Below are 23,263 nucleotides of genomic sequence, written 5' to 3' on the forward strand. Positions count from 1 at the left end.
TGGATGTGACTGTCGCAGCCCCAGGCAGGGTCCACTCAGGGAGGCCACCTGCCCACCCCCGCTGGCCCCACAGTGCCTCCACGGTGCCCTTCCCCGGGTCTGCAGGAGCTCAGAAACCTGTAGCACTTGGAATGTTTGGGATTCCACAAATGCTCCCAGAGGAAACTCCAGAAATGGCTCCTATGCGGAGGCACATTCTTGGGCGCCTTTCCAAAGCTGCGGTGCCGTTCAGCTCCAGCTCTGCTCCACGGGTGCCCTTGGGGCACGTGGGTGGCAGGGACCCCTGAGCCATCACTGCGGCCTCGCAGGGGCTGGAACAGGGCTGCTCACACCCGGCCAGCTCCCTGCCCACAGCTGGGCCTTTTCACTTCTGTGCCCCAGGAAGGCAGAGAGGGTTCCGTGGAGAGGGGTCTGAAGCTCGTGTTGCTTCCAGAAACACCTTCTCCAGGAAGGCCCTGGCCAGCACCCAGAGGCCCCTCTGGCTCTGCCAGGCCACGGCTCATCTTGACACCTTGGGCAGGCTTCTCTCCAAGGGCCTCTCAGTGCCTCGCTGGATCCCAGCCACCCTCTCTGGCCCCCAAATGGCAGCCCTGGGCCTGGCATGAAGGGTGGAGCTGCAGGGCACAGGCTCCTGGGACACGAGGTCTCCCTTGAGGCTGCCCTGGACTGTCCGACTGCACCTGGCTGCTGCCCGCCAGGGACACAGCGTGGCCCCTGACTCCCCATTCCACAGGGCTGGGGTCCCTCCAGGCTCCAGAAGCCCGCCTCCCCTCAGCCACACCCACTCTTCCCTCCTAGCCCGAGGCTGTCTCCCCGGACCCAGCTTTGAGGCCAGGATGCTCACCAGGGGGTCAGCCTGTGAGCCACACCCCCATTTGCACCCTGAGCCTAATCTATCCACAGGGTCCGATGGGACTGGAGGGTTTGTTGGGGCCATCCCACAGGGTCCACTATGGTTGGCAGGTTTGTCACGCGTGAGTCTTCAATCTCTCCCACCTCGGCTTTCTGGCTCCCTGTCTGCACGGGCTCCCCCTGGGCGCTGTGCATCCCTGAGGTCAGGCTGGGAGCAGAAGGCCCCTTGGCCAGCAAAGCCCAATGTCGGCATCGCAGCTGAGAGTGGCCGCTCTGAGCCCAGCAGGTGCCCTCTGCCCTGCCCCCTGCACCTGCGACCCTGTGCAGTCCTCGCCAGAGCCGAGGGTGCCGGCACTGGGTGTGCCCCTGGGCATCTAGAACAAGCAGCTGATCCAGCCTCCTCAGTCCCTGACAGCAGCCGGGCAGGTACCTCGCTGCACCTGCCTGCATCTCCCCGTCCCAGGGGAGGCTGGTGGCAGTGCCGATGAAGTCCCTGCTTGGCCTTGGCGAGAGGCCGGCTGCCCCGCGGCTTCCCAGGGCGGCTCTGGCCCCAACCACGCTCCACCTCCCCCCGGGGAGACAAGCCGGGCTGCAGGGAGTCGGCCACACCGCGGGCCCGGAGGCCCAGGGCTGGGAGGCTGGCCAGGCCCCGGCAGTGGTGGGGCCTGAGCTCCAGGGGTTCTGGGAAGAACTTCTGGTTTAGTGAACCAGGCTTTGCTGGAGGGCAGAAGGGGGGTCGCCTCCTGCCTTCACCCCTCAAAACAGCACTGATTCCGGAAACTACAAAGAGTTCATGAAAAACGAGGCAAAGCTAAGGTTCTTTTGGTGCTCAGCAGTTTTTTCTTCAATTTTAAAAAAGTTGTTGTTTTTATTGGAAAGGAAGATCAGCTCTACAGAGAGAAGAGGATACACGAAGATGTTCCATCCGCTGGTTCACTCCCCAAGCTGAGCCGATCCAAAGCCAGGAGCCAGGAGCTTCCTTTGGGTCTCCCATGCAGGTGCAGGGCCGTCCTCGACTGCTTTCCCAGGCACAAAGAGGTTGCTGGACACGAGCAACTGGGACACGAACTGGTGCCCTTCTGGGATCCCAGTACTTGCAAGGATTTAGCCACTGAGTCATCAACAGTTTTGTTTTTAAAGTCTTATTTATTTTACTCGAAAGGCAGAGTAACAGAAAGGAAGAGACAGAAACATCTTTCATCTGCTGGTTCACTCCCCAGACAGCTGCAGTGACCAGAGCTGAGCTGGTACGAAGCCAGGAGCCAGGAGCTTCCTCCAGGTCTCCCACACGGGCGCAGGGTCCCAAGCCTTTGGGCTGTCCTCCACTGCTTTCCCAGGCCACAAGCAGGGAGCTGGATGGGAAGCAGAGCAGCTGGGACGTGAACCAGCATCCACAGCGGTGCCCTGAGGCTCGCAACCCCCCCACTGGCTAGAGGGGAGCCCCGAACTGCTATCGGGACCCAGCCGGGCCTTGTGGCGCTCCTGGCACCCATTGAGGCACTCGCCTGCTGGGCTGCCGAGTTAGACTGAACGCTCGATTTTGTTGTAGTCACCTGGAAAGTGAAAAGTGCCCTGAATCTGCCTTCCCTCCCTCACCTCGCCAGGGCCTGCCTATGACCCCGCATGCAAGATGGGGTTAGCATGGATGGGGTGGCCTGCAGGCAGCGGGGGCCCCTCCCCCGGTGGGCGGACATGTCAGGTCTGCCCTCCCCACTTCTGCATGTATGGCGGGGGAGGGGAGTGCACCATCCTCAAGGTCTCAGACAAGCTGCTGCAGCTCCAACCAGCACATCGACATTCCATGCTGGGAGCCACCAGCTGTGTGCTCCCCTTCAAGGGCCTTTGCTGGAGTCCACACGGGTGGACTCCCACTCACTCTGTGCTGGCCCTGACCTGTGGCTGCACCTGAACCCTGGGTCCTGCCCAGCCCATTCCATGAATGGATGCCCCTTATCTCCTCCCCTTCCCCACTGGCAGGTGGAGAAATTAACCCCCATGGTCAGTCCCGGCCACAGCCACCCACCCTCAGCTGTCCCAGCGGCGGGCACTGCAGGAGACATCACAGCCCCCCTGGAATCCCGGGACCCTGCTGCCCCTGCCCACTGACGGAGCAGCCTGGGGGTCCGGCTGGGAGGAGGGCTGAGTGGAGAAGGGCTGGCCCCAAGCGCCCCGGCTGGGCTGGGAGGGCGGGCCTCCCTGCTGTCTGACCCCCGGCCAGGCAGAACCGCCCGCTTGCCAGGCAACTCGCCAGAAAGGATTCCTGAACCGGCTTGGTTCTTGGAAGTCGCTGTTCCCCACTGGCCCCAGGACCGTGAGCCGCCCAGGCACCCGGCCCTGCATCCTGGCGTGGCCAGGCCTGAGCCTCCTGCGAGTGTGGGGGCAGGCGCTGCTGACGTGGCGGTCTCCGGGCTGCGGGGGGCTCCCTGCCCAGCTCCTTCCCGGCACTGGGGGAGGGGCAGCTCGTCCCAGGGCCCTGGGTGGAAGCATGAAGCACGGCGTCACTCTGCCCCGCCCCGCACAGAGATGAATTTCAAAATCCACTTCCAGATGAATCATGGCTTCAGGAAACCTCGAAGATGGCCCGGTCTCCTCTGTAAAGACTTGTCCAATTCATGGACCCGGGACAGGCTTCCCTGGGCTCAAATACTACAGTACCCAACCGGTGCCCAGCCTGGCTGGGAGGGGCCGAGTCCCCGCGACCCTCTGCAGTGCCCAGCCGGTGCCCAGCCCAGCTGGGAGGGGCCGAGTCCCCACGACCCTCTGCAGTACCCAGCCGGTGCCAGCCCGGCTGGGAGGGGCCGAGTCCCCGCGACCCTCTGTAGTGCCCAGCCAAGCTGGGAGGGGCCAAGTCCCCGCGACCCTCTGTAGTGCCCAGCCAGTGCCCAGCCCGGCTGGGAGGGGCCGAGCCACCCTCTGCACTCTCCTCCCTCTCGCCAGCCGGCCGGAGCCCCTGGCCTCATCTGCATCCCATGCGCACTTCATGCTTCCAATCAGCTGGGGTGGGGATTCCCAAGAAACAGTGGTACAGGGAGCACTGTTACCAGTGGGACATCCCAGCCAGGTCCCTGGGAACCTCAACCAAGAGGCTGCACTGCCTAGCACAGTGAGTCCTCGGCGATGAGGGGCGATGGTGGTGATGGTGGTGGTAGGAGGTGGTGGTGGTGGTGGTGGTGGTGGTGGGAGGGGGTGGTGGTGGTGGGAGGTGGTAGTGATGGTGGTGGTGGGAGGAGGTGGTGGTGGTGGTGGTGGTGGGTGGTGGTGGGTGATGGTGGTGGTGGTGGTGGGTGGTGGTGGGTGATGGTGGTGGTGGTGGTGGTGGTGGTGGGTGGTGGTGGTGGTGGGTGGTGGTGGTGGGTGATGGTGGTGGTAGTGATGGTGGTGGTGGGAGGAGGTGGTGGTGGTGGGAGGGGGTGGTGATGGTGGTGGGAGGTGGTAGTGATGGTGGTGGTGGGAGGAGGTGGTGGTGGTGGTGGTGGTGGTGGTGGTGGTGGTGGTGGGTGGTGGTGGTGGTGGGTGGTGGTGGTGGGTGATGGTGGTGGTAGTGATGGTGGTGGTGGGAGGAGGTGGTGGTGGTGGTGGGTGGTGGGTGGTGGTGGGTGGTGGTGGTGGGTGATGGTGGTGGTAGTGATGGTGGTGGTGGGAGGAGGTGGTGGTGGTGGTGGGTGGTGGTGGTGGGTGATGGTGGTGGTAGTGATGGTGGTGGTGGGAGGAGGTGGTGGTGGTGGTGGGTGGTGGTGGGTGGTGGTGGTGGTGGTGGTGGGTGGTGGTGGGTGATGGTGGTGGTGGGAGGGGGTGGTGGTGGGAGGTGGTGATGGTGGTGGTGGGAGGGGGTGATGGGGGTGGTGGTGGGAGGTGCTCCCTCGTAGGACCTCTCGTCCAGGGCCCCAGCCATGGGCCACTGGGCATCTGCCCTCTGAATTCATCCTGCCACCCACCTCCCAGGTCCCCAGCAGAGGGTGGCAGCGTCACGGTGCCGACACCGCCACAGACACGTGGAGCCCAGGAGGAGCCCTGCGCTGAGGTGGCCCTCAGCCACTGGAAGGGCATGCCTGTGGCAGAGTGTGCAGGGGGTCGGCCCATCAGGATGAGAGGCTGTGGGGCACAGGAATGGGGAAGCGCTCCCCCAAAGCCTGCAGGAGCTGCCCTGGGAACCCAGGGTCCAACCCCGTGACTGACCAGGAGCTCAGCAGTTTTATAGGGACCACTGGGGACACAGCAGGACCCTCCCCACTTCCCGGGCGCCCCCACCCTCCACTTCCCTCAGCGGCTCCAGCTCCCAGAGAGGGACCCACGGTGGCTGCCTCCCAGCGAGGGTAGCCACGCCCCTTGTGCCCATTGGTCTCCCTGGCCTCGGTTTGTTCTGGCAGGAGCCCCTGCTTCCCTCCCCATCACAGCACAGGCCCGACGACAGCTGGCACACAGGGAGGTGCCCGGCCTCAGAGTGGCCCACCTGGGCACTAAAGTCCCACTGCAGAGCCCCCGCTGGCTCTGCTCCCCACCCTGCCCCGTCCCAAGAGGGGATACAGGATCAGAATCCCTGGGGACAAGGACACGCTCTCCCTGCAGCCAGCTCCCTGGGACCTCCCCATGGGCAAGCGCCTGCTGGCAGCTGGAGGCGGCTCCACTCCGGGCTGGGCAGGCCCGGTGGGTCCAGCCTGGGTGGTGAAGTCGGAGCCATTCCACACTTCTGGGTCCTCCCATCCTTGACCCCTCTGGCCCCAGCTGACCCTGCAGCTTGGGAGTGAGCTGCGGTCTTCCAGCCAAAGATGCGGGGCGGGTCCCAGGCGCACGTGCCTGGCCAGCAGCCTCCTCCCCACGGCCCCAGGGGCCCCAGCGCGTGCAGACACAGCACTTGGCAGGAAGGCCCTGGGCGGGCAGAGGGGACGCACCCCAGAGCCTGGAACGGAGGTTAAGTCAGGTGAACTCGGCCCCTGCCGCACCGCCGGCTCAGGCCTGGCAGTCAGCGCCGGCGCGTGGGCTGCTGGCTGAGGTTTGCTTTTGTTTTGCTGTGTGTGTGTGGCTGAGACCAGGGAAGGCGCCAAGCGACTTCCTGTCAACAACCTTTCTGGGTGGCTGAGGATGCCCCCTGCTCCAGCCCCTGCCACAGAACCCCCTCCCACCAGCCGAGAGTCCCGGGCAGGGCCAGGGCGGCCATTGGAGGCCCCTGGACATAGTGGGTGCTGGGGAGAGGGGGCTGGCCCCAGCTCTGGGGCTGCAGACTGCCGTGTGACCTCGGGCAAGAGCCCCTGCCTCCTGAGGTCCCCATCCATGCGAGGGGGCAGTGCAGACGCCTCGGGCAGTCGAGGGAGGGTGACCTCCTGTGCCCTCCACATGCTGCCCGCTGGTGCCAGCCTGCTGGTGGTTACCTGTGACTTCTCCAGGGACACAGCAGCCGTGAGGGTACCACCCCTGAGGAGGGGGACAGGGCATCGAGCTGCAGCCTGTGGGCTGACACGGACCCCGGCCCTCCCTAGAGGCCACCTGTCTGAGAGGCCACATGTGGAACCAGGCTGCTGTGGCCCCAGCTCTGCCCAGGAATCATGATGTGCCTCACTGCAGGCCAGGGAGCCCCCATCTGGAGGTCTCCCTCCCCTCTCCTCCCTGCCTCTGTTGCCTGCAGGACCCCCAGCTCTCGCTGCACCCCTAGTGTCACTTTGGTCTCTCTGTCCACAGGTAAGGACCCCTTCCTCAGCTGAGGGCCCTCGATGTCTACGAAGACCCTGGCTGCAAACCAGCTTCTGTCAAGTCCCAGACTGGGGAACGAAACTGCACTGCACACGAAGGCCTGAGGGGCCCCACGGCTGTGCCTGCCCACGGGCCACCCTGCCCAGGCAGGATCCCATGGGCCTGAGGGGCCCCACGGCCGTGCCTGCCACTGGCCACCCTGCCCAGTCAGGGACCCCACGGGCCTGAGGAGCCCCATGGGTGCCCCTGCCCAGGTGGGAGCCCAACAGAGACTGGGACACAAGCTGAGCTTGCATATGGCACCTGCCATCTCTCTGTGTCCTTGGTCTGGAGCGCCGCAGCGTGGACGCCAGGTGCCGAGGGTTAGCCCTGAGCCTCCTGGCCTGCACCTCCCAGGTGGCTGGTGACACAGCCCACTCAACAGGACCTGCCCGCCCTGCACACCAGCCTCTGGCGTCTCCCAAATCCTCATGGGGACCTCGGCCCAGGCCTTCCTGCCCAGGACTGGGAAGACCTGGGGATCCCAGTGCACACCACACTCACACGGCAGCCCAGCCTGCGAGATGGATGGGACCTGTCCATGGGAAGCATGACTTGATGTGGTCCCTACAAAGCCAAGGTCGGCCTGTGCAGTGTCCATGGCTCCCATGGGGGGGTCCCACTGAGAGCCATGTTGATGTTCTGGGGTGTGGGGACAGTTCTTTTTCTTCCTTCCCGATTCTGAAGCTCACCTAGGCGCAGGGAGGGGACAGAAGACAGGCTGTGCCCACCGTCCCTGAGTACCACGTTCCAGAGCCGCCTACAGGCCCCAGGGCACCTGCCTGGGCCAGGGCCGTGGGAAGCCCTGACAGGCCTTGCGGGTTCTCCCGATTCCTGGGAGGCTGTCCTGATAGGTGACGGGACCCAGATCTAGAGCCCGAAGCCGCCACCTTGGGCCCACGTGGCGTGGCCTTGTCTTCCGTCCTCTGCTGACGTCCAGGGACAGACACAAGGCAGAGCCATCTGGGCCTTTTCTTGTACCATGGACGGGATGGAGGAAGCCACGGGCAGCAGCCATGGCCACGCAGCTCCCAGCAGCAGAGCTGGCGTGACTCGGCCGCCCCTCTGAGGAATGCGACTTTCAGCATGCCCGACTTCCAGTGGGGAAGATGTGGCCAGGCAGCTGTGCTGACCACCCGGGCCCTGGGAACACTCTGGGCTCAGAATGGCAACAAAGGGAGCCCTCTGTCCTCCCCGGCAGATGTCTGCTTGGTCACGCAGGACCAGAACAGTGCAGAAAACCTGCGCAGGAGCCAGTGGCGTGGACCGCGCCTGCAGCCACGGCTGAAGCCGCTCCCCACCCCCATGACTGTCACGTGCACTCAGGCCAGCAGGCAGGCAGACCCAGGAGGGGTCACTGGGAGGTTTGTTCCCTGAAATGTAAACAAGTACTTAAGCAAGCTCCCAGCAGAAAAGGCCGAGGGGGCGGGACCTGTGGGCGCCCCCCTCTGCTGGCCAGTGTTTGGAGTTCTCAAGATGGACCCAAGTCCATCTCGGGTTACTGACCGGACCCGAACGCATGCCTTGGGGAAGGCCTGTGCCGATCCCCGCCTGGGCTGCCAGCCAGGCCACCCAAGGTCGTGAACATGGCGGTGGCCCACCCCACGGTGGGGGTGGAGATTCGTGCCAGCAGTCCCCCGCTCCAGTGCAGCTCAGGGTAGGGGCTTCCAGGATGAGGAAGTGGCTGGAGCCAGTGGCCGGAGCGGGTTAGGTCTGACTGTAAGACTCAGGTGAGTGTAAGCCCATGTTCACGGACAAACTTCTCCCCCAAGCTAAAGCCCTAACGCCAGTGAACCGCGCCATGCTTAAACTTGCGGATGGAGACAGGGCAACACTGCTGAATGCAATAAATGCGAGGACCCTTGGCCTACGTTTCATAGAAAAAAAGGTTTTATGGAATACATGTATTTGGGATTATTGCTAAACTGGTCTGTTCCACGTGAACATTTCCTTGAAATGACATACTTTGAAATCCACATGAGGTGGCTACACAAGGACCATGGGAAATTCCTTGGAAAGCACTGGCAGTAGACAGACTGGCACCTGCCAGCTCCCCCGTCACCTCCCGTGGCGGTGGGGAAGCGGGGCCAATGCCAGCAGCCAGAAACCCAAACCCACAGCCCGGCCCGAGGGCCACTGGGACATGAACTGGTGCCCATAAGGGATCCCAGCGCATGGTTTAACCAAATGCAGAGAGCCCTAAGGAGGGGGCGCAGCACAGGAGACAGGTGCTAGGGGCTATGGGGCTTGCCTGCGAGGGGGCGAGGACCCCCGTGGGGCTGCATGCACCTGCCCTGAAGCCCCAGGCTGGTTCCTGCCAGGCAGGGAGAAAGGGCTGGGCCGAGGACCCCTGGGCTGGTCTCATCAAGCTGGTCAGGACACCCCTGCAGGGGTGATGTGAGCCACCCTCTGACCCTGCTCACCACCCCCTGACCCTGCTCACCACCCCACGGTTTTCCTGGGCATCCTGGGAGGCACTGGCAGTGTGCTGGCCCCAGCTCCCTGAGGGCACCTGCTTCCGTGTCCCTGTCCTGCTTGCAGGCTGTCCCCTCCCAGCCCCCCTTGCTCTGGGTCTCTCTTTGGGGTACACCACCGCTGGGGACTCAGCCCACCTCCCCAAGGAGCTGGAGTTTCTGTGTCGCTGCTACCGTTTCTCATGACTAAGGGAACAGCCTAAAAGAATTCAGATGTTTCTCAAACACCCAGTTTTTTCCCAAAGATTTGTTTATCTGAAAAGCAGAGGAAGACCTTTTACCAACAGCCTCACTCACCACAGTCGCACGTCTGGGGTAGGCAGAAGCCAGAAGTCCCATCCTGGTCCCCCTCCTGGGTGGCCACCTTCCACTATCTTCCAGGCACATTGGCCAGAACAGCCAGGACTCGAACCAGCGCCCACAGGGGATGCCGGCACTGCAGACAACCTGCTTCCTGTGCAGCACACACCTGGGAAGGTGGGACTGGGCACAGGCGCCAAAGCCTGTTGGCACGGGAGGTCTGTGAGCCCCTGTGGCGGACACGAGGGTGGCTCCGAGCGACAGCGAGCTGGGGCTGTGGTCTTGGGCTTTCTAATACAGCACGGCCCTTTCCTCGCTGTGCATGCAAAAACAATCAAGCTCAGGCCTGGCAGCGTGGCCTAGTGGCTAAGGTCCTCGCCTTAAACGTGCCGGGGTCCCATATGGGCGCTGGTTCTAATCCCGGCAGCTCCACTTCCCATCCTGCCCCCTGCTTGTGACCTGGGAAAGCAGTCGAGGATAGCCCAAAGCTTTGGGACCCTGCACCCGCATGGGAGACCCGGAAGAAGTTCCTGGATCATGGCTTCAGAATGGCATAGCATCGGCCGTTGCGCTCACTTGGGGAGTGAATCATCGGACGGAAGATCTTCCTCTGTCTCTCCTCCTCTCTGTATATCTGACTTTCCAATAAATAAATAAATCTTTTTAAAAAAACAATCAAGTTAACTGACCATGCTCTGTAAACAAGCCAGCTTTTATTGTTTTTGCTATGACTGTGGCGAACTCACACTCCTTGTGGCTGCTCCACTGGGGTCTCGGCCTGCCACAGCTCAGCCCGGGGCCGTGGCAGACTCCACAGAGCTGGCCTGGGGGCCACTCCCCATGGACGCTGACCTTGGCGCCCGACAGACCCTCAGGGGCACACAGACAGCCCGGCCCAGTGCCAGGGCACAGAGCAGCTAGCTGCGGGTGTCCGAGGGCAGAGCCCTGAGCTGGTAAGAAGCCTACCCGATCGCTCTGGCCATGGCAACTCACAGCCACCTGGCCCACACCCCTCAAGTGTCCGTGTGCAGGCGGCCATGCCACGGCTCTCCCCGTGGCCCTGCCGGGACCATCGCTCCAGTAGTCCCCATCACCTCCAGGGTCTGCCACCAGCACCTGTACCAGCAGTTTCTGCCCGGCCCGCCATTCCCACTGCCATGGATACTGCTGACATACCCTGTCAGCCCAACCTCGGGGCTTAGGGCAGCTGTCCGCCTGCCTGTGACAGGACATGGCTGGGCACCCCCAGCCAGCGCCACGCTGGCATGCCACCTGCTCCATCCCAACCCTTCAGAGATGAACATTGAAGCCCTCAGGGGGTGTCTTGGTGGACACCATAGGGCCCTGGTGAAGTATATGGTAGCGCTAGCTGGGGAGGGGTGCTGAGCCCAGCTCTCAGCCCAAGCCCCCCTGTCCACCCGGTGCCACGGCTCTGGAACCCACGAGTACCCAGAGCAGATGTGGGAGCTATGGCCACTGCCCTGGGACTCGCGGAGGAGGCTGCGCTGGACAGACACACTCGGCCCTCGGCTGGGGCAGAGGGCTCCTTGCAGGAGGTATGGCTCTTTGGAGCCCCTCTGTCCGTGACCCTGCTGTAGGGAGAGTGGCCAGGGGCAGCAACACCATGAGGGCCATGTCTGCAGGGGTGCCCTGGGCCCTGAGGAGTCTCTCCTGAGGCCTTGCAGGGGAGAAGCCGGGGCAGGGAGGGAAAGCGGGGGAGATGAGGACAGCACAGCCTTCTCATCTCCCCTGTCCCCATTGCCCAAGCCTGCCCGCCAGGGACCGGGGCTGTGGCCGAAGGAATGTCGGGTGGCTGCCTCGTGGCAGAGTGGGCCTCTAGTTACGGGGGTGAGGAGAGAGCAGGTGCAACAATGAGGGCTGGGTGGGACTCTGGCCTCAGCTGAGACAGGCCCAGGGTGCCTCAGCCGCCCAGGGCCAGGAGGGCCTGGCGGGTGGGGAGCCCTGCTCTCGGCTCGGCCTCCGACCAGGCTGCAGATTACACAGTATGTGGCTCATGGAATTTGCTGTTTCCTCATGGGGGTCAGGGGCGGCCGCAGGTCCTCTGGCCCGTGGGCAAATGGGCAGCGGTGGGCAGGCAGGACGCAGCCGTCAGGGTGGTGAGAGAAGAACCAGCAGGTGCGGGTCTTGCGGGCCTCCGAGGCCTGTCTCCGCCCGGCGCCTGGCCGCAAGGCCTGGGGTGGCCCCTCTTCCCGCCAGTCACGAATGCGCACCCTCCCATGGAGAACTGTGGGTGGGAAATGCCACTGTCACCGGGACGGGCACTCCAGGGAGGCCTGGCAGGTCCTGGGGCCCTCCCGGCAGCTCAGCAGGGAGCTGGACCGGACATGGAGCAACTGGCCCTCAAGCCAGCGCTCCCACACGGGCTGTGGGGCCGCAGCTCAGTGACACGGGCTGCCCGGTGTGCGCCCCAATCGGATGGGGCTGCAGCCTCACAGCCAGGCCCTCGCAGGCTCCCTCGGGCTGCGCGGGTGGGCAGAGGCAGCTTTGGGAGCGGTCTGCAGGGCCAGGGCAGGCCTTTCTGGAGCGGCAGAGGTGGCCCCGCACTGCCAGTGCAGAGCTGGCTCCATGCCCCGCGTCTTGCGGTGGCTCTATCCCAGAGTGTGGCTGTGCCCCAGCCAGCTCCCCAGTGGGCCACCCAGGCCATGCCCTTGGCCGTCAACCGCGGTCCTGGGAGCACCGGGCGGGGCACACATACTCTGCACCAGGCCTCCTGATCACATCCTCCCCCTTCCAGGCTGTCCTCCTGACGTTAGACCAGGCTGAAAGTTCCAGAAAGCCCTCAGAGGGAGGCCTGTGCCAAGACCTCCAAAGGGAGGCGTCTACAGCCAAAGGCAGACCCAGGCACACCAGGGCAGGAGGGAGTGGGCCTGGGCAGCTGCTTGGAAAGTCGTGGCTCTGGCCCCCCCGAGGGGCTCCGCACCCCATTCCAGACTTACCCTGGAACACCTGGTGGCTGTTTCGCAGCAGCGTCTGCAGCCCCCCACACTCCCGCTTGAGCCGCCGCAGCGTCTCGCCGTCCAGCACACAGGCCACCTCAGCCAAGGAGCGGCTCTCTGCAGACACGGGGGTTCCCCCAAGCAGGGACTGTGTGAGCTCCCTGCTGGCCCGGTGCCCCGCTGCCAGCTGCTGGGCCAGACCTCAGCTCCGGGTACCAGGGCCCACAGTGGCACCGCTGCCCGAGCCACTGCCCTGGGTCCCTAATGGGGTCATGGAGCCTCCAGCATTATAATTCCCACTTTGAGGATCCAGGAGCATTTCAGAACATCCTGACCTATCACCAATGGGATGGGCTCATCCCGGAACAGCAGATGAACCGGCGGCTGAGACCGGCTCCCACCGGCCGAGACCGGCTCCCACCGGCCCCGGCTCCTCCCAGGTGCACCAGTGGTGGGTGCAGAGCCACAAGTCAGGGCTCAACACGGCCCGGGGCCCTAGGGTTCTGGCTCCCTTGGCTGTGGCTGTACTCCTGCCCCAAGCTAAGCCCTGAGGAGTCGTTGCAAGCAGGACTGCATCAGCTGTCACAGCAGAGGACGGGCCGAGTGGAGCTGCCACATCTGGGCAGGCACAGGGCCCCGCCCAGACGGGATCCCACTCTCCCACAAGCAAGCCTGGGCGGGCTGCCACCCACACGGTCCCCGGGTGCCCTCTGGCGGCTGTCTGGCATCCCTGTTTGGACTGGGCTGCAGGAATGCAGACCTGCCAGTGTGTGCGCTCTGGGAACCGAACTCAGAATCTCCAGGGCGCGAGACCCTTGCCACCCGGGGGGTCATTCCCAGCCTCTGAGCCGGATCACCCGCTCTCAGCCTCGACTTCCCCCAGGACTGCCTGAATGCCCAACAGTTCCAGCATGGTCTGTGCCGAGGGCCACGGCAACACAGGAACAGCACGTACCTCCTGCGTCCCAGGCCTGCACATCCCCACTCGAGGCACGTCCTGGCTTGAGCGGCCTTCCCCGCAACAGCAGACTGGCCACCTGTAGTACCACCCGGTCCACGAAGTCACGGGGCAGGGAGGTGCAGTTCCTGGTGGGCTCAGCTTTCTCCCGGGGCCTAAATCCAGGCAGCCAGGGGTCTGAGGCCTCGGGGACAGGAGATGGAGGAGGCGGCGGCTCCAGGGCAGGCGGGCTCGGAGGGCAGCCCTGCCTGCTGCGGATGAACTGGGCCCTGCGCTCGTCCACAGCGGCCTCGGCGGTGGGCGGGTACGTCCTGGACTGCCCCAGGAGACAGACCTGCGAGGTGGGAAGCACAGGCGCCATGCGCGACAGTCGCGGTGCACCGAACCCCGCGCAGGAGACAGGAAGCTTTCAGACACACAGCATCAAACACCCGACTCTAATCAACGATGCTGTGAGCTTCAGGCGGAAAACCGCCCATCCAGAGCCACTACAAGGGACCCCACCACCGCTGCCCTGGCCTGACTGACACCCACGCCTGCACAGCACTGGGTGTCCAACGCGCCCCCACTGGCCAGCCCTGAGGAACACAGGCTCAGGGGCCGCCACGGTGCCCTGGGACCCACTGTGCAGCAGCCCACGCCCGCGTACCCGCTTGGTTGAAGGGATCCGCAGGCAGTCTTCCTTCACGTGGAAGCCACAGGTCCGCCCCACTTCCTGCACGAAATCCAAGTACTCGCGGTACTGTGTCTTCTGGCTGTGCTGGCGGCGGTACTTGCCGGCAAAGTCAAAGAAGCAGCAGGGCAGCACGAAGAAGCGGCAGTCATAGGAGGACCTGCGGTGGGAGGGACACAGCGGGCAGGGGTGGGCCACTGGGACAGCCTCGCGGGCACCGTGCCCAGCTGGCCAGGGACCTGCGGTGGGAGGGACACAGCGGGCAGGGGTGGGCCACTGGGACAGCCTCGCGGGTACCATGCCCAGCTGGCCAGGAACTTGCAGTGGCAGGGACAGTGGACTGGGGTGGGCACCGTGCCCAGCTGGCAGCACTGGCTCCTTCACAGATGCAGCCTGCCAGCCCCCAGCTGGGTCCAAGCAGGACACCTGTTTCGGGTCTGTCACCAGAGACTCTCAGAGAATTCAGTCCGTGAGCCTTTGCCCCCGGGCCAAGCTGGAACAGAGCCCTGGGCACGTGCCCAGGCACACCCTGCCTCAAGGGCTTGGCTTGGCTGCCAGCAGCTTGACCGGGATGGCTTGCAGAGGGGAGCCCTGTTCTCCCACGGCAGCACCTCCACACAGGGTGCATGCACGCCGCAGAGGCCACGGACGCCGAGACTGGTGTCACCGCACCGTGACATCACTCACCAGGAGTCAGAGTTTACAAGGTTCAGTAGAAGCAGAACAGGTGGAATTTATGTCAACCCCAAGCTGGCAGTTCACCGACCTCGAGCTACTAAGGGGCCAGTGTGGTGGCACAGTGTGCAAAGCCACCACCTGTCATGCCAGCACCACATATGGGCACTGGTTCAAGTCCTGGGTGTCTAACTGTGATCCAGCTCTCTAACGCACCCGGAAAAGCAGCTTAAGATGGCCCACACGCCAGGCCCCCGCAGCCACGTGGGAGACCAGATGAAGCTCCCAGTGGCTGACTTCAGCCGGGCCTGGCCCTGGCCAGGGCGGCCTTCTGGGGAACAAACCAGTGGACGAAGACTGTCTTCTCTGTCACTTACGTCTGTAAAAACCGACTTGAGCCGGCCCTGCCCCAAGAGCCTGGCAGCCGCAGCCGGCGGGCGGCGCCCACTTACCTGGCCGCAATGACGGGGATCCAGGGCGTGAGTTCGTCCGAGTGGTTACCAATGAGCCAATCCACGCCAGGGAACAGGGTCTTGTCACTTGGGGAGATGGCCTCTTCCTACCAGAGTGACACAGGATGCGCCTGAATGCACAGCCGCTGTGGCCCTGGTCGCCTGATGCAGCCCGCCCAGGTCACCGGCGCCGAGCTGGCCAAGCCACCCGCCCTCGTGAATGGCACGGGCACCTCCAGGGTCACGGTCGGAGAGACACTGCTCTCTGACAAGTGGACGCTCGGCCGACACGAGGGGGAGCCACGGCCACGGGAAAGCCACCAGGCCTTCAGGGGATCCGAGGCGGGCTCAGAGGCCTGTCGTCCGCACGTGGGCACCGTGGTCCCGGGGGTGACCTGCCGTGTGCACAGCTCACAGAGCGAGGCAGGCTGGGCAGCGGGCTTCCCACATTATGGACTCGGACAACACAGCAGCCTCTCTCGTCAGTAGCGGGCCATCAATGGACAAAGCAGACAAGCCATTCAAGGGAGCGAGGGCTGAGGGAGGCAGAGGAGGAGAAAGCCACAGGCAGAGGAGGAGAGACAGGCAGAGGCAGAGGAGGCGAGAGAGGCGGAGGAGGAGAGAGAGGCATAGGAGGAGAGAGAGCCAGAGGCGCGAGAGAAGGAGAGAGGCAGAGGAGGAGAGACAGGCAGAGGCAGAGGAGGAGGAGAGACAGGCAGAGGCAGAGGAGGCGAGAGAGGCGGAGGAGGAGAGAGAGGCAGAGGAGGAGAGAGAGGCAGAGGAGGAGAGACAGGCAGAGGCAGAGGAGGCGAGAGAGGCGGAGGAGGAGAGAGAGGCAGAGGAGGAGAGAGAGGCAGAGGAGGAGAGACAGGCAGAGGCAGAGGAGGCGAGAGAGGCGGAGGAGGAGAGAGAGGCAGAGGCGTGAGAGGAGGAGAGAGAGCCAGAGGCGCGAGAGGAGGAGAGAGGCAGAGGAGGAGAGAGAGCCTGAGGCGCGAGAGGAGGAGAGGGAGACGCGCACGTAGGGAACACAGGGGCTGCACTGCGCCATAGGCAGCTGCTGCGTTTGGCTGCCGCACCGGAGCGCCTGCACCAGTCCCGGCTGCCCCGCTCCCGATCCAGCTCCCTGCTAACACAGCTGCGAAGCTGGTCCGAGCGCCCGGGCCCCTCGCGCGTCCAGAAGACCCACACGGAGCCCCAGGCTGCTGCGGCCATTCTGGGGAGCCAATCAGCAGGAGGAAGCTCTCTCTAACTCTGCCTTTCAAATCACCCAGCGGTGCAGCCATGCCGCCTGTGAGCCCCCTAGGGCCTGTGAACTCGTCCCACGTCCCACGTGTGAGCCCAGACAAGCTTCAGGCCCCGGAACACTCAGCGCCAGCCACGGCAACCCTCTGGGGAGTGAGCCAGGGGCCCTCTCTCCCTTCTCTGTAACTCTGCTTTTCCAATAAAAATGAGCACACCTTACAACAAAACCAAACCACGAGTGGATCTGAGAATTCCTGCACAAAGCCAGCCTGTCCGTGTGCCCCTCGACCCTGCACAGCCTCTCCGGCCCTGTCCAGCCACCTGGCATTCTAGGCCATGGGCGAGGTCCCTGGCCCTGGAGAGACCCTCCCCCGGCCCCGCACAGCCCCTCCAAGGGCTGGGCAGGAGGAAGTCCCACGAGGCTCCCAAGGCCCACGTGACGAGCAGAGCGCGGCGTCCCCTCCAGGGGAATAGCAGCGTCTCTCCTTGGGGCACCCCGGCCACCCTGTCCCCTCCACAGTAGAGTGTTCAGGAACGTGGGCCTCACGGGCCCACGCCAAAGGGCAGCCCTTACCTCCAAGCGTGTCTGCGGCCCGTACAGGTCCCAGATCTTTCTCCTCCGCACGTCTATCCCGCGGCCTGGATGCTGCAGCAGAGGGGAGCCCATTAGTGCCGCCCGCCATGGAGACCAAACAAGCTCCATGGCTCCAGCACGACCAGTAGCCCGGAGCATGTGTTGGCGCAGCCCAGCCGCCTGGCCCAGGCCCCCACCCCTGCAGGGCGGCCAGAGGAGCTGGGAAACCGGAGGGGAGGGGACACAATGGCCTGAGGGCTGGCCTGTCCCCACAGTGGAGTTCTGAGCCCTGTTCAGCTGCCAGTCCCAGGTAGGCCCCGGGGAACCTCGCTTCCTGCAGGTTGGGCAGGCGGCTCCCAGGACATGCCCGTGGGCTCCAGGTCAGCTCTGGGGTCGCCTGTCACACGTCAACAGCCCCCACACAAGTTCTTGCAGGGACTGCGACCAAAAGCTCCTCTTGCTCTCAGCTGGCGCCGTTACCGCGGGCGCTGCTACCTTGGGTGCTGGCAGCACGCTGGCCAAGTGGCGGCCCATGTGCAGCCATGGTTCTCCCAGCCAGATCCTGGGCTTCCCCAGGGGCAGCGCCACCCCACTCTGTGCCCCCACAGCCCCAGCAAGCGCCGACAGCAGGCCCCACGCTGCGAGAGCCCCTCCACAGCCCGGGGCCTCTGTGCACAGGCGGCCTCACCCCTTCGCTGCACAGGATGTGAGTCAGGAGGCCGTTCCCGCAGCCCAGGTCCACGAAGGACTGCTTGGCCGTCACGCCCCTGGCAGCTCGCTCCTCTTCCCAGAGGACCTAGGAGGGACAAAGGGAGAGCCACGGCAGCTGGCGGTGCGCCTGCTTCCACAGCAACTCACGACTCCCCCTGCATCACAGATTCCACAGCCAGGGGTCCGGGCCTCGGGGCAGCAGAGCCGGCCCAAATCAGCCGCTGCTCCCCACCCTCCCGGTGCAGCTGGGCCGTGTGCCCCCAGCCTGCCACGTCCGCGTGGCTTCAGTGGACTTGTTATGCTTTCTCTGCAAATACTCAGTTGGTAACATGACAAGATGTTGTAAGTCGGCAGGTAATTACCAGCTAGCAAGCTAGTGAGGGAAAGAGCTGGAGTCACGGGGGGCCTGCACCGAGGAGCGCCTCCCCGGAGACACAGACACGCAGGTGCGGCCTGACGCCCGCAGCCCATCCTGCCACTGCAACCTGCTCCCCCAGAGCCGGAAGCCCACCGGCTGTGGCCTGCCTCTGCACCCCGCAACGCGCCCTTACCAGCAGGTATGCTGCAATCGCCACATCCTCATAAACGAACTTGGCAGGGTCGGTGACTTCAGGCCACACCTAAAACGCGGTCACGAGCCAGTGTCAGTCACCCGAGGCCCCGAGAACTGCCACGCACAAGTGGCAGACATGACTAGTCGAGCCATGAAACACGCAGGTTCACCACCAAAGGCACAGGTCCATCACTGGTCTCGCACACGCGGGGTGACACAAGGAGACACAGAGGGGGCTGGCCCTGGAGCAGAGCTGGTAAGGCCACTGCCAGCACCCCATGTGGACACTGCTCTGGGTCCCGACTGCCCCACTTCCCATCCAGCTCCCTGCTTGTGACCTGGGAAAGCAGTGAAGCACGGGCCAGAGCCTTGGGACCTTGACAGTCACATCATGGCCGTGTGAAGGACCGGTCACAAACACGAACCCACAGTGAGACTGAGCGAGCCGCAGGCGGGCCTCACCTTCACCAGGGCTCCGTGCTTCTCTCTGAGCGCCTGGTGGGTCCTGCTGTACTTGGCCACGCAGACGAGCGACAGGGTGTCCTTAAAGGCACGCTTCCTGCTCGCCACACACCACCTGGCCAGCCTGGCCAGCAGCGTCCCTCCAAGCCAGCTGGGTCTGGGACAGACCACTCCATCCGAGTGCCAGCTTTCTGGACAGAAAATTAAAACAGATATGAACCTTAAAAGCAAGAGAAACATGAGTGAGCGGATGGTTTTCCCTCAGCTTCTCCATTACCCGCTCACCTACCCCGCAGCAGCTCAGTGCAGAATGTCACCATGGCAACAGACCCCCGGACAGGCCTGGGTGCAGTCCATGCGCCCACCTCAAACGCTGCTACGGCCTGCTGTCCCCAAACGCGACGGGCTTGAAGCCCCAGGTGGTGTGGTGGGACGGTCGAAGCATGACCCAGCTACAGCATTAGCAGCTCAGCCGGGAAGGAGCCCCCGAATCCTGGTGGCCAGGAAGGCACAGAGACAGGGCGCTCACCGGTACGCTGCACTGGGACTTTGCACTCTGGCCACTACGGGAGCGGCCCTACAACGGGTGAGAGCTGAGGCTTCCACTGTCGCTGGGGCACATGCCACCCCGTGAGGCCCCCATCGCGGGACGCCCCAGCCCGGGTCAGAGCCTGGGGAGGGGGCGTGATGCCCACCTGCAGCCTCTGCCCGCTTCCCAGAGCTTCAGCTGGCCAGCGGCTGCGGGGCACCCAACCCGGGGAAGGCGCGGCGTGGGTCAGAGTGGGCGCTCTTACCAGGCCTGTCCACTCCGACTGAGCTCCAGTCGGTACACGCCGCTTCTCTGCACGTGCAGGTTCCCCTCACCGTCCTCTTCCAGGGGGAAGAAAGTCAGCGCCCCGCAGGCCACGTCTGTGGGAGAGCAGGAACCGGCTCAGTGTGGCGTGTGGGCGCATCAGCTCTGCCCACACGGAGGCCTCGCCGAGAGGGTCTTGGAGCCGTTAGTGTGGGCCAAGCCTGCGGTGCCCAGGGGAGAGCGGCCACCGGGGACCCATAGCTCGATGAGCAGGGCCGGTTCTGGCAGAGCCCACGAGGGCTAACGGGCCATGTCACCCGGGACTGGAGCGAGGCGACAGCCTCGGAGGGGGAGCGTGCTGAGCTCCAGGGGCCATGGATCGCCCCGCTCCGCGCCCTAAGCGCCCAACCAAACCCCACGGCCTCCTCGTGCCGCACACGCGGGGAACCGCGCCCCCGCCCCACCTGGGCTTCTCGAATGCTCGGGAACTCAGCACCCAGCACGCCCTCACCTCGCACGGCCATCTCTCTCGCCGGGGCCGCGCGCACGCCATGGGGACCTGCTTTGGGGATCAGGGTTCGGAGGATCACCTCCAGCTCGCGCCGCGCCCCCGGCTGCGCCCCCGCCGCGGGCCGCCCGAGGAAGGCCAGCATGTCCGGCTGGCGGCTGGCGAGGCTCGCCGAGAACTCTTCCCAGAGCGCATCCAGATCCGCGGCAGCCGCCAAGTCAGCGTCCCGGCCGGCGGCGCCAGCGGGCTGCGCGGGGTCCTCGGCGCGCAGGGGCCGGGCCTGGGCGCCCTCCTCGGGCTCGCGTCTCGCCCCATCCCGCTCCTCTGGCCGCGGGCCTGGGCAGGCCTGGGCGCCCGGCAGCAGGGCGCGGCGCCGAGCCTCCAGACGCGCGCCGCACAGCCGCTTGTTGACCACCTGCGGCCTCTCCAGCCACACGGCCGCGGCCTCCCAGAAGCCCCCCGGGAGCCGGGCGCCCGGGTCGGCCACCTCCACCCGGCCCACTTCCGCGGGCTCCATGGCCACCCGGGCGTGTGCTGCGGCGCGCCGCGATGGCGTCACGGGGGGCGGAGAGCCGGGCCGGGGCGCGCGGGAGTCGGGGCCGGGGCGCGCGGGAGTCGGGGCCGGGGCGCGCGGGAGTCGGGGCCGGGGCGCGCGGGAGTCGGGGCCGGGGCGCGCGGGAGTCGGGGCCGGGGCGCGCGGGCGGGAGTCGAGGCCGGGCCGGGGCGCGCGGGAGTCGGGGCCGGGCCGGGCGGGGTGGCCCCGGTGTCGGCGTCCCTGCAGGCCTCGTGGCACGCTTGGGCGGGGTTCCCGGCTGCGCCCCGGTCCTGGCTGCTTGTTTTTGCGGGGAGTAAGCCAAGCAGATGGAAGGGCTCTAGAATAGCAATAGATGTTGACCAGTGTCGTAATGTATCCGTAAATCAGGAAATAAACAGAAGCGGGCGGTGCAAATCTTGCCTGGTCCTGCTGGCCTTTCTTCCCGCAGAGCAGTGTCCGCACAGCCCTGGCTCCCGGCGTCCTGGCTGGGTTTGTCTTTGGGACAGCAGGAGTGCCCCTCATGCCAACTCGAGCCCTGTGAACGAGACCCATCTTTTCCATGGCTGCCCAGTCGTGTTCTGGCATCTCCTCCAAGGAGAGCCGCCCTAACCCAGAGGACCCCATTTAAACGTGGATTCACCTGCACAGACCCGCATTCTGAACGCAGTTGGGGGTTTCTGGGCCAGAGCTCAGCCGTGCTCCGAGCTGTCCATGAGCCCAGACAGACCCAAGCACCGCACAGCTGCACAGAGCTGTGGGCCAGGAGCTGGCTGGGCCTGAGGACAGCGGCGGGCTCTGCAGAGGGACCAGGGATCCTCCAAGGCCCCTCTTACCTTGACTCAGTGACAACTGTATTACACAGAAGTAATTTTTATTTTAAAATAGAAATAAAAACCAAAACCCTTCCCAGGGACTCCTAACTTTGCAAACCCCAAGCCTCACGCCAAAGAGCGCTAGCTTGATCACAACAGAAAAAACACGTCTTTCACGGTGGCGAACGTCACCGCCAGCCTGCCAGCCTGCGCTGTGTGTCACGTCCAGGGGCGTGGCCTAGCCTGGCATCTCCTGGCAGCTGGGAGGTGTCACTCCCTGTGAGCTCCCATCTGCAGCAGACACGTGGTCTCCTTGTTCCAGTGTTGGTGCGGCTGCCCCAGAGCTCCATGGCCTGAAGACCTGGTGGCATGGGCACAGCCTGGAGGCGCCTCTGGATACCAGTACGAGTCGGCTGGCTACTGTGTGTGGGCTGCGACGGCGATGGCCTGAGCGTGGTGGGTTCCAGGCTGTGGACCGGCCACAGCCACGGTCAGTGGCGTGGGGAGAGGTGAGCTGCAGGCCTGAAGGCTGCTAGCGGCCCCTGCTTGTCCCTCTGTGCACACAGCTGACCCCGAGGGGGGCCATGCAGCCGCCCCGCTCCGTGCACCTGTTGGCTGTCACCATGTGATTTTGCCTTTATGGGGGGTATTATTATGACTGATTTTTTTTTTTAAAGATTTATTTTTATTATTTTTTGTTGGAAAGGCGGATATACACAGAGGAGAGACAGAGAGGAAGATCTTCCGTCTGATGATTCACTCCCCAAGTGAGCCGCAACGGTCGATGCTATGCCGATCCGAAGCCAGGAGCCTCTTCCGGGTCTCCCACGCGGGTGCAGGTTCCCAAAGCTTTGGGCCATCCTCGACTGCTTTCCCAGGCCACAGGCAGGGAGCTGGAAGGGAAGCGAGCTGCCGGGATTAGAACCGGCGCCCATATGGGATCCCGGGCGTGCCAGGCGAGGACCTTTAACCACTTGCGCCACCGCGCCGGGCCCTATGACTGATTTTTTTAAAGATCCTATTTATTTAGTGAAAAGGCAGAGTGACAGAGAGAGAGCTCTTCCATCCCCCGGTTCACTCCCCAAAGGGCTGCATCAGCTCGAGTTAGGCCGATGTGATGCCAGGGGCGCCTCCTGGGTCTCCCATGTGGGCGCAGGGCCTGAGCCCTCGGGCCAGCCTCTGCTGCTTTCCCAGCCACATCGGCAGGGAGCTGGACAGGAAGTGGAGCAGCCGGGACTCCAGTGGGTGCCCACGGGGGATGCCTGTGCTGCATGTGGCAGCTCGAGCAGCTATGGCGCAGCACCACCCTGAAGCCCCTAGTTTCCAGACTCCAGGGCGCTCGGCACTCTATGACATGAAAAACTGCTGAGCAAACTCGGGTTCAGATCCAGCCAGCTCAGGCCACCGACTGCCCGATTCCGGGTGTAAACTGAATGACCTTGCACTGTGGCCTACACCTGCAGGACTTTGGAGCTTGGGAGGATCATAAACCTCCAAGCCTCAAAGTGGGTGGGGTGGGGGTGTTGGACTAGGCTCCCGCCCCGGACCCAGCCGGACAAAGTAAACATCACATGGGAGGCGCACACGCCGGTGCCACCTCTCCCCTACAGCAGAGCTCGTCCCCAAACAGGCCGGCTCCCACCGACCTGGGAAGCAGCAAGCGGACCTGGAGTTACCTGCTCTCCGCCACGTCTCTCCTGCCTGCTCATCGCCATGGAGGTGGCAGTGGCCTCGGCTAGCCTCCCTTCTGCCCACAGACCCAAGCCCTGCGGCTCCGCTTGCTGGGCACGCACCCCGCTGTGCCGGTTTTGGACCAGTGAACGTGCCAGGGAGCAGCGTCATGGCTTAGCGGCCTAACCCTCTGCCTGCGGTGCCAATATCCCTTATGGATTCTAGTTCAAGTCCCAGCTACTCCATTTCTGAAACAGCTCTCTGCTAATGGCCTGGAAAAGCAGCAGCCTTGGGACCCTGCATCCACATCAGAGACCTGGCGAAAGCTCTGGCCATC

At 64.5% G+C, this 23,263-nt stretch overlaps 1 protein-coding gene across 1 annotated transcript; it reads right to left on the reverse strand.

The window, feature by feature from the left end:
• Window positions 1-10,074: 10,074 nt before the first annotated feature.
• TRMT44 (tRNA methyltransferase 44 homolog) lies at window positions 10,075-20,425 on the reverse strand. Its single transcript, XM_040966158.1, has 11 exons — window positions 19,912-20,425; window positions 19,402-19,516; window positions 18,608-18,827; window positions 18,144-18,212; window positions 17,570-17,677; window positions 16,882-16,953; window positions 15,066-15,172; window positions 13,915-14,098; window positions 13,259-13,599; window positions 12,308-12,420; window positions 10,075-11,595 (listed from the first exon to the last, which is right to left on the reverse strand). The coding sequence occupies exons 1-11, from the start codon at window positions 20,423-20,425 to the stop codon at window positions 11,363-11,365; spliced, it is 2,076 nt and encodes a 691-aa protein (XP_040822092.1). The 3' UTR covers window positions 10,075-11,362.
• Window positions 20,426-23,263: the final 2,838 nt, after the last annotated feature.

The sequence above is a fragment of the Ochotona curzoniae genome, unplaced genomic scaffold, assembly GCF_017591425.1.
Source record: "Ochotona curzoniae isolate NIBS_2020 unplaced genomic scaffold, NIBS_Ocur_1.0 scaffold_4505, whole genome shotgun sequence".
NCBI lineage: Eukaryota > Metazoa > Chordata > Mammalia > Lagomorpha > Ochotonidae > Ochotona > Ochotona curzoniae.